The sequence below is a fragment of the Schistocerca piceifrons genome, chromosome 7, assembly GCF_021461385.2.
Source record: "Schistocerca piceifrons isolate TAMUIC-IGC-003096 chromosome 7, iqSchPice1.1, whole genome shotgun sequence".
In the NCBI taxonomy this organism is placed as follows: domain Eukaryota; kingdom Metazoa; phylum Arthropoda; class Insecta; order Orthoptera; family Acrididae; genus Schistocerca; species Schistocerca piceifrons.
The window spans coordinates 192,562,308-192,576,751 of record NC_060144.1 but is presented as its reverse complement, the minus strand read 5'-3'; the positions used below and the strand labels follow the sequence as shown (position 1 = coordinate 192,576,751).

Here is a 14,444-nt window from a genome sequence, read left to right as displayed (position 1 = left end):
GAGGGTAGGTTCCGAGTAATAGGCTGAAGGTGTTGGTCTACAAGAGCAGAGATTCTCTCAGTGGGGGCACAGTAACTGGACGCAATGGGGCATCTTGGGTGGTTGGGTTTATGGACTTTAGGAAGCATGTAAAAGGTAGGAGTGTGGGGAAAGGATTTGGGGAGAGACTGGAGATCCTGCTGGATTTCTGGAATGGGGTCACACTGTGGCAAAGTTTGTAGCTGGATGTATCTGACAGCAGGTGGAGTCCTTCTGCCAGGTAATCTTTGCAGTTCAAAACAACAGTGGTAGAGCCTTTGTCCGCAAGTAGGATCATAAGGTTGGGCTTAGTTTTTAGATGGTGGACTGTGGTTCTTTCTGCAGATGTAAGGTTAGTTTGCACATTGAGGGATTTGGGGAATGATGGTGAGGCAAGGCTCGAGGTTAAAAAATTCTGGAAAGTTGGGGGCAGTGGGGGGTTGATCACGGTTAGATGGAGGAGTGAACTGAGTCAGGCAGGGTTCAACACTGGTCTTTGGTTGAGCCTGATTGGTAGAGTTGGTGGCAAAAAAATGTTTCCACTGTACGAGCAGGAGAAGGAGAGAAGGTCTTTCACAAGTCCTGCATGACTGAATTTGGGAGTGGGGCCAAAGGAGAGGCCTTGGGAAAGGACTGATATTTCTGCGGAGCTAAGGCTTCTGGAGGAAAGGTTTGTGACTGTGTTTTGGGTCTGTTTAGGTTCTGGATTCTGTGTGGTGGTGGGAGAAAGTTTTGAAGGGCAGGGTAAATGTAGTAGGTCTGCAAAGCAGGGTTTGTCAGCTATAAGGGGACGTGTGGGAGATTTGGAGGCCGTTGTAGAGGTGGTGGACAGTGGCACTCCAAAGTGGGAGTAGGAAGTAGAGAAGGAGGCTGGAGAGTTTTTTTTGAGGTGGCGTTGTGCATGTTGCTCTAGTTCCTGAAGGGCAAGAGTTACGTGTGTTATGGGTTCCAGAAATTTGAGATTGTATAGCAGGAGAATTTTACAGATGGAGAGGAGGTATTGCAAGGAGGGGGGCTTAGTTGATATGGTTTTGCAGGACTATGTTGGTCACAACTAAGGATTGGAGGAATATGAACAGATTGAGGTCACTGTGGAAGGAGGGGTGGCAGCCGGAGATGGGTAAATTGATGGCAGGGCGATTTGGGGGAATTCCATAAGCCAAGCAACAATGCAGAAACAGTATGTGCACTGGGTTCTGTTTTCATTTTTTATTAATTATATATTTTCTTTGATCTCATTGCGACTTCACATCAATTTTAGTGAGTATTCGCCTTTCACTATCGCTGACTCCCTCATATTTAATATTGTTTCCCCTCCCCCCCGTTTTCATCCGTTTCTTCCATCTCGTGATTTTTCCCAAGTTTCTGGGTGTATTTTTTCGGGCGTAATTTTTCGCATTTTTTTCATCATCATGGATTCTTCCTCCTTCCATCTGTGTCAGTACAGAAAAATTTCCTTATCCTCAGCCAGAACCCATTTCCATATACTGTTCCTGCATTTTTGCCCTCATTCCACCAACATACCCAATCTTTTTACTTCTCTCCTTTTTCGCTAATCAGCATATCACTCTCCCCTACCCCTATCCTGCTATCCCCCTTCTCCCTGCCCCAGCCTCCACCTTACCCCACCCAGGGATTTTCCATTGTTTGAAAAGTATTACCCATAGAGATCCAAGCAAGACAAATTTTAAATGGTGTTAAGAAACTTCGAGGACTATGTATATTTAGTATGTTGACACAAAATTTCTTATTATTATTTAACTTCAAATTCATAATGTTCAGTAAATAATTAGTAATATATTCTTCACGATTAGCTCTGTTTCTCTTGCAATGCTGGCATAGTTTCTCAGGTCCATGTTTGAAGACATTTGTCAAAATCATGATGATGAGGATGATGATGAAGTAGTAGTAGGCAAATAAAACTTAGTAAGCATCTTCATAACTGAAGCAGTTCTTCCAAAACATGTTAGATAGAGAACAGAAAAGGCGGAAGTCTGGTAGTGCAATAATATCTAAGAGTATGTGGAATCACATCTCAACTAAGTTCCTGATAACTTCTGTTGTAATGATGCTATGAAAAAATGCATGTTCCAACAGCACTTGATTTGATATTCTTATTCAGTGAGTTTTCTTTAATTGCGGCTTCAAGCTGTTCTATTTATTGGAAATATAGGCCAGCAGGTGTGGTTACATTCACAGAAAGTAATACATACAGAGTGTAACAAATTGACACCGATAAACTTCAGGGAGTTGTAGAGGACGTCTTGAGTAATAAATTGGCTGTAAATGTCATCCACCAATGCCAGATGTGTTGATGTTTCATGCACAGTTATGCTGCTAGGCCACCACTTTAGAAGAAGATGTAAGTTTATTCATTGACGGACATTGGTTGCGACTGAACACAACATTGCTGCTGAGACCGCTTAGCACAGTGACAGCTGATGCGTTCACATTCAAACTTGCATTTGTTGCCAAGGGTGTGCCCTAACAATAGGTGTTGCACCATAATTTCAATGCTCTTAAGTCTTATTATTATTATCACTGTTATTTTGTGGATGGGTATATATACTATTTTTCACTGTTAAGGTTCACTCAGTCTTTCCCTTTTCTACATCAACATAGTGAAACAATTTTTCATCGGCAGTAACACTCTTGGGTATGGATGACTGACATTGATTGTGAGCTTCTTACCTGCTCTTATTAGGACCAACATATTTTGAATATTTCTCAGTTATTCAGCTGGGTGGCTTTGTCAAGTAACTGCAATATTTTGACAAGCCAACTTCTTGCGTCTTCAGATGTTCCGAACGGCTGATTGCCTTTTGCTGGGTGCTAGCTTTATATCCACTACTTTCCTCCACCTCCAACTCTAGAACCGGCTATTTACAGGCATGGACCTGGTACATTGGTGGGGAAAGTACGTTGTCAGTTCACAATTCGATATCATCAAATTGCTGTTATGCTTTGACCATGCACAAGGCTGGGTCCCATGCCTTCCTTGAATGAAAATGGGCTGTTGCAAAAACTTGGTGCTGTCATAACTCACAAAATGTCTGAGAGAGATGCAGTGCTCTGCCACAGCAGCATTTGTCCATTGTTCATTGTCTGTGTGGCTTTTACCCTCATATGCTCTGTGTGTCTCTCCTGTACCATCCACAGTGTCAGGCCTACATATATTTTCTCACACTGGCAAGTGATGCAGCAGACTCTCAGTTTATTGAGGCCATCCTTATTTGATCCCAACAAGGCTTCTGCCTTGGCTGGTGGGTGGAACATGCACCTGATGTTATGTACTTACAGTATTCTGAGTTTTGCTGATGAGTTACCGATATATGGTGTAATCACCATCGCAAGAAGTTCCCCTTGAACCTCAACAGGCTGTGGCCTCTGCTTCTTTGATATTACTGCGCAATGTATCTGGCGCTGCTGTAACTGTTCATATGCAACATGGTCTACAGGTGCCACAATACAGATGCTATACTGTCTTGGTCTGAGATTATGCTTGCTCTGTGAACTAGTGTGCCTAGGGCACCTCCTCGTTGTTAAGGTGCATGGCAGTTAGAGGCATGCAGGTACAAATCTGTATGTGTCAGACGATTGATGAGCACATCCACAAATGGAAGTCGATTATCTTCTTCTACCCGCAATGTGAATTTGATGTTTTTGTGCAGCAAATTATTGTTGCGGGAAGTGTTAAAGGTGATGCTGAGCTTTTGGCCAAGTTACGAAGGTATCAATTACATATCGAAAAAAGTACATGGACTCAGACTGCTGACTTCAGTGTTTGTTCTTCAAATGCCTCCATAAACATACCTACCACCATTTGTGATAGTGGGCAGCCCATCACCATTCCACTGGTTCTTCACAGTGGACCACCACTTGTGATGGTGGACAACCCATCACCACTCCATCTGTTTCTTCATTACAATTTCTGTTGAATAAAAAGTATGTTGACTGAAGCACTAATTCAAACAGTTTAGTTAGTGCTTGTGTTATGAAGTTTACGAAGCCTCTTTGAGGTACCCTTGTAAAGAGACACACAACACCAAAGCTCACCATCAGGTCGTCCTGGCCCAGTCAGAAGTTCTGTTGTGCTGCCACTTCCCCACCAAGAGTCTGAGCATCAGTATCAGGTGCTTTGCTAATTCACATTTGTGCGCTAATGTTGCTAACAACTGGGCACAATGTCATTCCTTCCTTGTGGACTTTAGCTAGTCTGTAAAGTCTAGGCAGCATGTCTTTTTGTCATACAGGTGAGAACATATCAACAAAAATTGGTAGAATATTCTGGAAACATAATGTCGTGTGTGTCCCACCCACCAGCCAAGATGAAAGCCTTGTTGGGATCATCAAAGATGACCTACGACTCCGGAAACCAGGAGTCTCCAGCATCCCTTGCCTGTATGAGAAAATGTATGTAGGCTACCCATACTGTACAGGAGAGATGCACAGAGTATAAATGCCACACAAACAACAAACAGCCAACAAAGCTGCACTGCATTTCTCACAGACACATCATAAATTACAACAGCACTAATATCTTCAGGGATTGTATTTTAAAAGAGGCTATATAAATCCAACTACAGAAGGAACTAGTAAATAATGACTAGTTTTCAATTAAACAAGACCTGGGACTCATTGTTAACCATAGTCAGATCACAGTAGCAATTTGCATGGAAATCTGCCCGTCACGTCCACTGAAGAGGACAAGGCCGCACTGTCGCCGTGCCAGCTGAGATCCACATCTAGCAGTGGCAGTAGCGGGACTGAAGACATCGGTGACACCCTTCCCCCACCACTGCACCAGGTACACTGGCTAGATGCCGCAGGTGAGTGGGGTGGGGGGTAGGAGGGGTGGGAGTTGATATAGTGGTGGCACCCAGCGAAAGGCAATTGTCAATAGCAAGACCTGAAGGTGATAAGAAGTCAGCTTGCATAAATATCGCACCTCCTGCACGATGCCACCCAGATGATTACGCTAGAAATATTAAAAAATCTTCCTAAGATGGGAAAATCTAAAACCAGGAACATTGCTTATGTACAAAAATATTGTTGCAATAATACATAATTTACAAACAAAAATAAAGGTAACAGATAAAATACCACATACAAATGTATAAATTATATTAAATTGGTAATTTGGTAACCAAAATTGCAACTGTACAACAAGATACATCTCCACAATCAGAGAATGTAAAGCTAAGAAGAAAAATCAGTTTCTTGATGTCTGACTTACATCTCTAAATTCCGAGCCTAAGCCTATGTAGTGTTTTTAATGTTGTCAAAGCTTTTTCACTGTATGGCAGGAGCCAGCCAGGGTCAAATCTGCAATGAACTGTAAACATAAGCATCTGGTATTCCAATATGCTAATCTCTGAGATGGCAGCGGATATGAACGCCCAATGTGGACCCCGAATCACGTGGGAGAAGCTCTGCTAGACCCCTGCCATACATGGGGTGCTTCTCCTGCACTTCAGCCTTGAGTGAGGAGGCTTATATCCATGTAGCTGGGTGTCCCTTGACATTTCTGCCTTAGCTCTCCCAAATCTAGCTGCCACATCTCACATAACATCTGTGAGTGCAATGCTTACAAGAACTACACAGCCACAAATTGCTGATCTTAAAGCTGTGTCTATGAAACTCTATGTTACGTAATAAAACAACTGCATAACAGAACTCTGGAGCAGTCTCCTGCCTCTCACCACCACATAATTCTCCTTTTTGTTTATATACGCTTCCTCTGTTCTTCTGCTTGCTCCTGCTCCTCCGTTTCATTTGTTCTACATTTCCAAGAGGCAGATGTAAGCTGATTTTGTTTTTCTGAAACTTATGAAGGCTGATAACATAGTTGTGCTAAATAATGTCAGTGAGTCCACAATTTTCCATTAACTTGACTTCACTGATCTCTTTGCAATTTTCTTGTAAATTCTGAACAAATTGTTCTCAGTGCAAACAATGTCGTCTGATTTGTTCTCAATATGGATACTAACCATAATGAACTCATTGCTTTAGCAGAATCTTCCTCTTCACAATTTGATGACAAATGAAACCGAGGCATCGACAGAAATATAATTGCACGAGCAAACTTGTAATCAGTTACAATATACAACATAATGAGAAATTCAAAAGCTCCTGTAAATTGTAAAGCTAAATGGATTAATTCAGATTGCAGCTAAGAGAGGTGTAATACGACAATGGTCAGTATAGGCCAACTGGCAACTGTGACATCCGAGCGCACCTCACAGTCGGAGTCGAAGCTTCAACTTACAATAGGTTCCCTTACTCCCTCCCTTCCAAATTCGCAGTCTCTCCCATGGTGCTGTGTGACTTGCATCTCCAAGAGAATGGATGCAACAAAGAGTTTGTGTTATCCTCTATCTTACAGTAATTGCTGAGGAAAAATTGGAAAGCCCTTGACAAATTCATGTTTTGAACCATCTGCTCAAGAGGCATGCTCTGATACTGCTACTCATAGCACACTGCTAATTGAAAGGCAGAGGTGCAGCTTCAAATCCCAGCACATTTTTACCATCACATATAATGAATGCAAGGGTTACGTCATAAGGAAAGACAATTACTCAAATAATGGAAAATTCAGGACAGAATAACAACAATGTTATGAAAAGGATAGACTGCTACTCACCATATAGAGGAGACATTGAGTTGCAGATAGGCACAACAAAATGACTGCTATACATTTGATTTTCAGCCACAAGGCCTTTTTCCAAAGTAGAGACATTCAAAAGCACAAATTGGACACACATGACCACTGCATCAGCAGCCATAAACAATAGTCACATGTGTTTGACTTGCACTTGTGTAAATGATTTCTGCTTTTGAAGAAGTTCTTGTGGTCAAAAGCTCAAATGTATAGCTGTCTTTTTGTTGTGCCTTTTTGCAACTCAACATCCCCTCTCTATGTTGAATGTCTAAGAATTCATTTTCAGTGTTGACTTGTTTAGTATGGCATGATCCATTGCCCCATATAAAAAAGAATATGGACATTCTGCTGCAGTGTATCATAGGCTACAACAGATTTTCTGAGGTTCCACAACCCATGCCAGTTGGCTTGCAGTGAATACAACTTCCTACAAATACATTGTACTGGGTGGTTCTTGTACGTCAGAATTCTGTTTACAGTTACTACTCAACATTTTGGTGTTATATGGTGATCCAAAAGAAAGCTCCTTCATGCCACTTGTAATTTCCTTGTCATCTTCTTGATCTTTAGGTGGAATGTGTTGATTTGTAATTTTAAAGGAGTTGGGGCTTCAGCTGAATTTTTCTCTCCACATTCTGAAATGTGCTAGGACATTTAAGAAGGCAATATGAAGTTTCTGTTGCCAGCTACAAAAAAATGGTTACTTGTGCATGTATTTAGAAGGACTGGGAACAAATCAATATACTGACACATACCATTAAAATCTGGTTCCTCCAACAACTACACAATCTTTCAAGAACAAAAAATATCCAACACTGAGGACGCACTTTACTATATCAGTCTGGTGGGAATTACTTGTAAACCAAAGAGATCACACAATGGAATTTCCCTTCAACAATACTGTAAAAATGCTGATTTTGATGGTCTGAAACCCAAGTGCTTGGCTTGATAATGTTGCTCATGAAAAAATGTGAACTATTTACTACCCTAATGCTTCAGTGCAAGATGCCATGAAGCAGCATCTTTAAGATAATGTCACTAGTAGTTAATGAGGGGACAGAACAAATGATTGTGGCTGTTACAAACTTATAAATAATACACTGCAATTCAATATTACCTTGTGAATGAAGATTTTGGCAATAAGATTGATCTTTGAGCAACAAAGTTTCAATATCCTAAGAATAACTTTTTGTTGAAGTTGAAAGAGTGTGGATTTGCTAATGGGTCTCAATAGCACAGTACTATCTGGCATTTGAGATCACACGACAATTTTAGAACTCTTAAACAACAGTTAAGAAATTGTGAAATGGGTCAGGTTCCCCATCACCTGTCTGAAGAAAGGAAACCAGATCATAAACAAATCACACAAAGAGCTGTTAATGTGCCATGACACAGAAAGGAAGAAATTTTTGAATAAGAACGCTGCTGGATTTAAACAGTAACGCGTGACTCAAAAAACTTTGAGTTTCAATTCAAGTTGGATTTTGTTTTGGGCTTATTTCACCTCACAATGATTTGTATAGGTTATACGGAAAAAGCCAAGATACACAATAGTTCAGAACCCACATTACATTGTAGATTCCCGTTCCTTTATGGCTAGCAGGGGAAATTACTTCAAATGTTGGGCAAAACAAGGGAATAGGCCGATTTCCTCCAATCACACCAAGCCAAGTATAGCACTGCATTGTTCAAACAAACCTTCCATCTGGAAACATTCATATTTTTAGGGAGGGGAAAAGCTTATATATAGGATGGCAACATCTAATGTATTTTATTATAGCTATAAAAACCAACTAAGACATATCTTAAATGTTTCTACATCCATTGATGAGGTTGTTGACTGTATGATAATACGTACTAATTTTGACAATGGCATACGTGAACTTAAAAAAGTGGTATAACTATCTTCAGGATACAAGAGTGCAATTACAGTTACCTTCCTTTCAAATGTTTCATCCTCAAAGACGCAGCCATATATGCTTTCTCCTCCAGTGCCATCAAAATTTGTGGTGTCACCTCCCTGTATCATGAATAAGCTAATGGCCTTGTGGAATACTGTATTCCTGTAGCACAGGGGTTTGCCTGTGCTGCCAATCCCTCTCTCTCCCGTACATAACGCCCTAAAATTTTCAGCAGTCTTCGGAGCAGTTTTCTTGAAGAGCTCTAGAACTACTCGTCCTACTATAATTGAACAAAAAAAAAAAAAAAGCTACTAAAAGCTCTTGACATATGATACTGTCATGCGTGCAATATTATTTTTAAAATAAATTACAGACCTTTTTCGTCTCCGACTGTTATATCTAGATAAACGAAGTAATTGTTTTCATCCATTTAATTACAAGGTGAAGCTTTCATTATGTACATAGTACGAACCACTCACTAACAGCTGAAGCGGCAAATGTAAATATTTTGTACGAAATATACTTTCAAGGGTGATTGATAGCTCCACACAAAAACATAATTCCTGGTTCCAGAGTCATGTTATGTAGTATGCTACAAAGCTATTCTTCCAAATTTCTACCATCGCAAATACTGTCATTCGCAACAGTACAAATAACAACCTTCTCATCAAGCGAGTTTCGAATTTTGTAAACAAAAAGCACACACTTTCTCAGATTCAAATTCCAACAGTGTGTTCAGTCTTCAAAGAAACACCACTTTGCACTTATGGAAACTATATACAAAGTAATTCCACAGTCTAACATAAAGGCCCGTCCACACGCAACGATCTGTCTGCGCAAATGTCTGCGCACATCACATCTGCGCAGACAGATCGTTGCGTGTGAACACAAGATTTGCACCAACCTGAGGTGTGTGCAAACCTGGAAGTTGGAGTTGGAGGTTTGAGCGAAACCTCTCAAATCTGTCGGTTCAAACCACATCTGCGCAGACAAGTTGGAGCGTGTGGACAGGAGATCGTCGCAAATCTGGCGCGAAACAGCTGTTTGCTCAGTCTAGTGTTTGTATTTGTGTGCACAGGGCATTAAAATGGCTGATACTCGTCAGTGTTCTCGAGAGTTTGTAAGTGAATTCATTGAAATATACAGAAACCACCCATGTTTGTGGAAGATTAAAAGTAAAGAATATAGTGACCGAGACAAAAAGACAGCAGCATACAATGCTCCAATTGAAAAATTGCGGGCAGTTGGCGCCTCGGCAAACAGAGAAACGGTAATAAAAAAATAATTTCGTTGCGAACTGGCGAAATTATTTGCGGATGGATGTCGAAACTTATAATTATCTCTTAAAGCATGTAACCCCTCATATTATGAGAAAAATACTTGTATGAGAAGGGAAATTTCTCCTCATGAACGCCTGGCAGTAACATTAAGATTCCTAGCAACAGGAAGGAGCTACAATGATTTGGAATTTTCATCTGCAACATCGAAACAAGCATTGAGTGAAATAATACCCAACACATGTGAAGCTATTTACGCTTTCCTGAAAGATGAGTTCATGAAGGCAAGTCAAGTAAATTAGTCTGTCCGCGAACTGTTTATCGAAAAGAGTTATCCAAAGTTCAGAAATCTAGAAGATCTGGTGTAGGAGTAGATCAAGTATACCAGCCAACGTTATGGTATTTTGATCTACTTGGCTTTCTTAGTGATCAAGAAACGCCAAGACCAAGCAGGAGTACAATTGAAGATGAAATTGGAGTGCCACTGTGCGAGGAAATGGAACACGAGGTTATGTAAAACAAAACAGGTTCGCCCTGCAACTCTCGCAGTAAATTTACGTGTCAAAACTGCTTTCGCTTTAGCAGCCACTGTCTGCACCATTTTGACCGCTTTCTCTGTTTCCTGCGGTTGGTCTGAATGTTTTTTGCAACACAAGTTGCGAACACAGACCACAACAGAACTTCCTCTATTTCTATTTTTCAAAATAACTGAATTAAATTTTGACGTTTTCGGGGAGCGTAGTCGCTTGCCACTGATATTTCTTTTCTACATCGACAGATGGCGGGCGAGTAGTAGATTGGGGTTTGTGTCGTGTGAATACACCACATTTGCAGCGATCTTTTGCATGTACAGACATCTGCGCCGATGTCTGCGCAGACAGATCGTTGCGTGTGGACCGGGCTTAACAGTCGCGACACTTCGCCTCGATTTTGTTGCCTTCAGCGCTCCAAGCGGCCGGTAGGTTGAACTGTGAGTTCGGCGCGATCGTGAAAGCGAATAGTGAGTGTTTATTTTGATTTATACAATGGTTTTTACCATCGGGAGCGTTTGTAGCGCAATAAATTGCAGCAGCAATAGGAAGAAGACACCACACCTGTCTTTTTTAGGTTTCCTAAGGATCCTGAGAGGTATATACCATCATGTTACTAAACTGTATCGTCAGGATTCATTTGCAAATTTATTTGTATAAATCATGAATGTTTCGTTTTAGGAGGAAAAAATGACTAGTTAATAGCAGACGAGAAGGCCTTATGAAGAAAGACCCGATTTACCTGTGATGAAAAATATTATTTAAAGGCAAAAAACATTTTATTAGCTTTGTAATTACACCCTGGATACGAAAAAAAAACACATTTACTGTAAGAAAATACACAGTAGTTACACACAAGCCAAGAATAAAGATATTGACAGCAGAGTCATGGAGCAGCACATAAATATAGATGTCAAGGAATTTTTTCTTTTCTTTTAACACTTCCTCCAAAAGAAAAAATCATGAAATTATTGCTTTGTCTCTTGCATGCCAATTTCTGAACATAGAAAATTAAATCGAACTCGTTCAAGAGGTGTCGTCAAAATATCTGCCAACTGGTTGTGTCCATCAATGTGTTCCAAGGAAATCTCACCGTTCAGATATCTTTCACGAACGTAGAAATGTCGGACCTCTATATGTTTAGAACGTCGATGATATTCTGGATTTTTTGCCAACTTCAATGCACTAGCATTGTCAATGTAAAGAACTGGAGGCTGCCCCGAAATTTCCACTAATTCTGATAGCAGACGACGTAACCAAACTAACTCTTTTGCTCCTTCACTAGCTGCAATTATTTCCGCCTCGGTTGTGGATGTGGCCACTACTTTCTGCAACTGACTTGTCCATGACACTGCACCACCTGAGCACTTTGCAGGAATTCCAGTTGTTGAGCGCCTTGTCCGGTTATCACCTGCGAAATCTGCATCAGCGTAAATCTTTAACTCTTCTTTTTTATTATATACAATTCCAAAATTTAAGGTCCCTTTCAAATACCGGAAAATGCGCATTACTCTATTCCAGTCTTCAGTGGTTGGTTTCTCCATAGCTCGAGCAGCTTTATTGACTGCAAAAGTGATGTCTGGACGAGTTACTGTTGAAAGGTACATGAGACAACCAATTGCTTCACGGTAGGGTACAGATGACGAAACTTCTTCGTTTTGATTATTGTCCTCACGTCCAATAGGAGTTGAGATTGTATTGCATTCTGCCATTCGAAATCTTTGCAGAATTTCTTCTGTGTATTTCTCTTGACTTATCATTATTGCTCCATCTTCATATTGCGTTATTTTTATGCCAAGAAAATTGTCAAGACTGCCAGTTGTTATTTCGAATTCATGTTGTAAAACATCCATAAAAACAGCAATTTCTTTCTTGTTACTGCCGACAATCAGGCCATCATCAACGTAGATTGCCACATAAAGGCTATTTTCATTATTTCTACGATAAAATAGGCATGGGTCTGCATCACTGTTTAGAAAACCAGCTTTCTTCATGAACTCAACAAAACGTTTGTTCCAGCAACGTGGCGCTTGCTTCAACCCATAAAGACCTTTTTTTAAGAAACATACTCGGCCTGTACCATCTTCGAAACCTTCTGGTTGTTCCATATATACTTCATCTTCAAGTATTCCGTTCAAAAAAGCTGTCTTTACATCGAATTGTTCTAGCAGCATTTTCTTTGAAGCAGCTACAGCCAACAGAGTTCGTATGGTGTCATAACGTGCCACAGGGCTAAAGGCGTCGTCATAATCAATTCCTGCTTTCTGAATACAGCCTTTTGCAACCAATCTGGCTTTAAAGCGAGTACCTCCATTGACTGCGACCTTTCGCCATAGAACCCAGCGGTTTTGCAATACTTTGGCATTCTTCGCACGGTCAACCAGCACCCAGGTATTGTTTTCCTTAAGTGATTGAAGTTCTTCACTAATAGCTTGCATCCATTCTTCCTTCTCGTTTGACTGTAATATTTCTGAAAAACAGTTTGGATCTTTGTATCCAAGTGCATCAACTTTTGTTGCCATACAAAATTCACCACTTTCCATCCAGTTTGGTTTTCTTTGTTCTTTTATTCTTCTGTTTCTCTTCATTAGAAGATTCAGCAGCTTCTGCTTTTAGAAATTCTGTTAATTATTTATTTTCTTCAGATTCACTCGACTCTTGACTTTCTCTAGAATCGAGAGTGCCAATTTTTTCTTGAGTTTGGCTTCCTCCAGAAGTGTACAGCCTAGGAGATTTACATTGGTCATCTTTAGATGAATTCGGATCATTAAATTCTTCCCGAGGGACTTCAAATTCAACATGATCACTATGTAAATCACAAACAATTTCTGGCTTAAATTTTACATCGTGACTCAACACCACTTTTCTTTTAGATGGAATCCAAACTCTGAACCCATCTTTGTCGTTAACATATCCAACAAGTCGTCCAAACACTGCCTTATCATCAAACTTGGAACGGAATTGTTTGTTAATGTGAACATAGCAGCCTGTACCAAAAATTCTGAGATGATCAAGTCGTCCTACTCGTCGATTAAACCATAGTTCATAAGGGGTTTTATTTTCAACTGAATATTTTCCAGTACGATTTATTAGGTAGACTGCTGTGTTACATGCCTCTGCCCACAACCCTTTAGGTAATTCACTCGGATTTAGCATTGACCGGGCAGCTTCAACAATGGTCCTATTTTCCTGTTCAGCCACACCATTTTGTTCAGGAGTGTAAGGAGGAGGAATCAGTAGCTCTATTCCCCTTTCTGCAAGCAGTTCACTGACATTCTTATTGTTAAATTCTTTGCCACCCATCACATCTAAATTGTTTGACAACATGTCCATTAGTTCGTGCTTCATTTAAAAACTGCTTAAGCACAGTACACACTTCACTTTTGTCTTTGAAACATACATAATAATGCTTGCCTCCAAAAGATTTCGTGCTCATTGGTCCATTTACATCCGCGTGGATTAATTCACCAGTACTGGTAGCGTGTATTGTTCGTGTTTTGAATGGCAGCCTATGCATCTTTCCAACCGCACAGCCGTCACAAAATTCACTCTTGGCATCTTCCACATTAATGTTCATTCCTTTTAAAATATTCTTCACATGTTGTTTATTCTGATGACCAAACCTTTCATGGTACACTTGCAATGTTTTGGATGAAGTCATCAAGCTCATACGATTCATTTTTGCATTTCTAACAACACGCATGTTCAACACATAAAGTCCATTTTTCACATAACCTGTCATAACAATATTGCCACTGACTTGTTTTCGAACACAGACATTATTATAACTAAAATTAGTACTGTAGCCTATGCAGGCAATGGCTCTCACAGAGAACAGATTAGCACTTGCATCAGGGATGTATAAAACATTGTCCATTCTAGCATTGTACCATTCATTGTTTCGTCGGATTTGGATGTAAACTGTTCCTTGACCGTACCCACACATTTTCACATTTTGTTTTCCCAATGAAATTACTTGAGGAACATCAAATTCACTTTACGAAACAAAATACTGTTTGTTGGAAGTGATATGATTTGTAGCGCCACTGTCGCAATA

The 14,444-nt window shown here is 40.3% G+C and overlaps 1 protein-coding gene across 3 annotated transcripts in view; it reads right to left on the bottom strand.

The window, feature by feature from the left end:
* LOC124805297 (peptidyl-prolyl cis-trans isomerase D) overlaps positions 1 to 9,343 on the bottom strand; it is a 48,499-nt gene extending 39,156 nt beyond the window's left edge. The window contains exons 1-2 of one of the 3 annotated variants that reach the window (XM_047265810.1): positions 8,956 to 9,343; positions 8,616 to 8,857 (exon numbers count right to left, since the gene is read on the bottom strand). In XM_047265810.1, coding sequence (XP_047121766.1) covers positions 8,616 to 8,857; positions 8,956 to 9,010 — 297 coding nt within the window. In that variant the 5' untranslated portion in view covers positions 9,011 to 9,343. Of the gene's footprint in view, positions 1 to 8,615; positions 8,861 to 8,955 lie in introns of all 3 variants that reach the window. The other 2 variants (XM_047265808.1, XM_047265809.1) reach the window with 2 other exon arrangements.
* Positions 9,344 to 14,444: the final 5,101 nt, after the last annotated feature.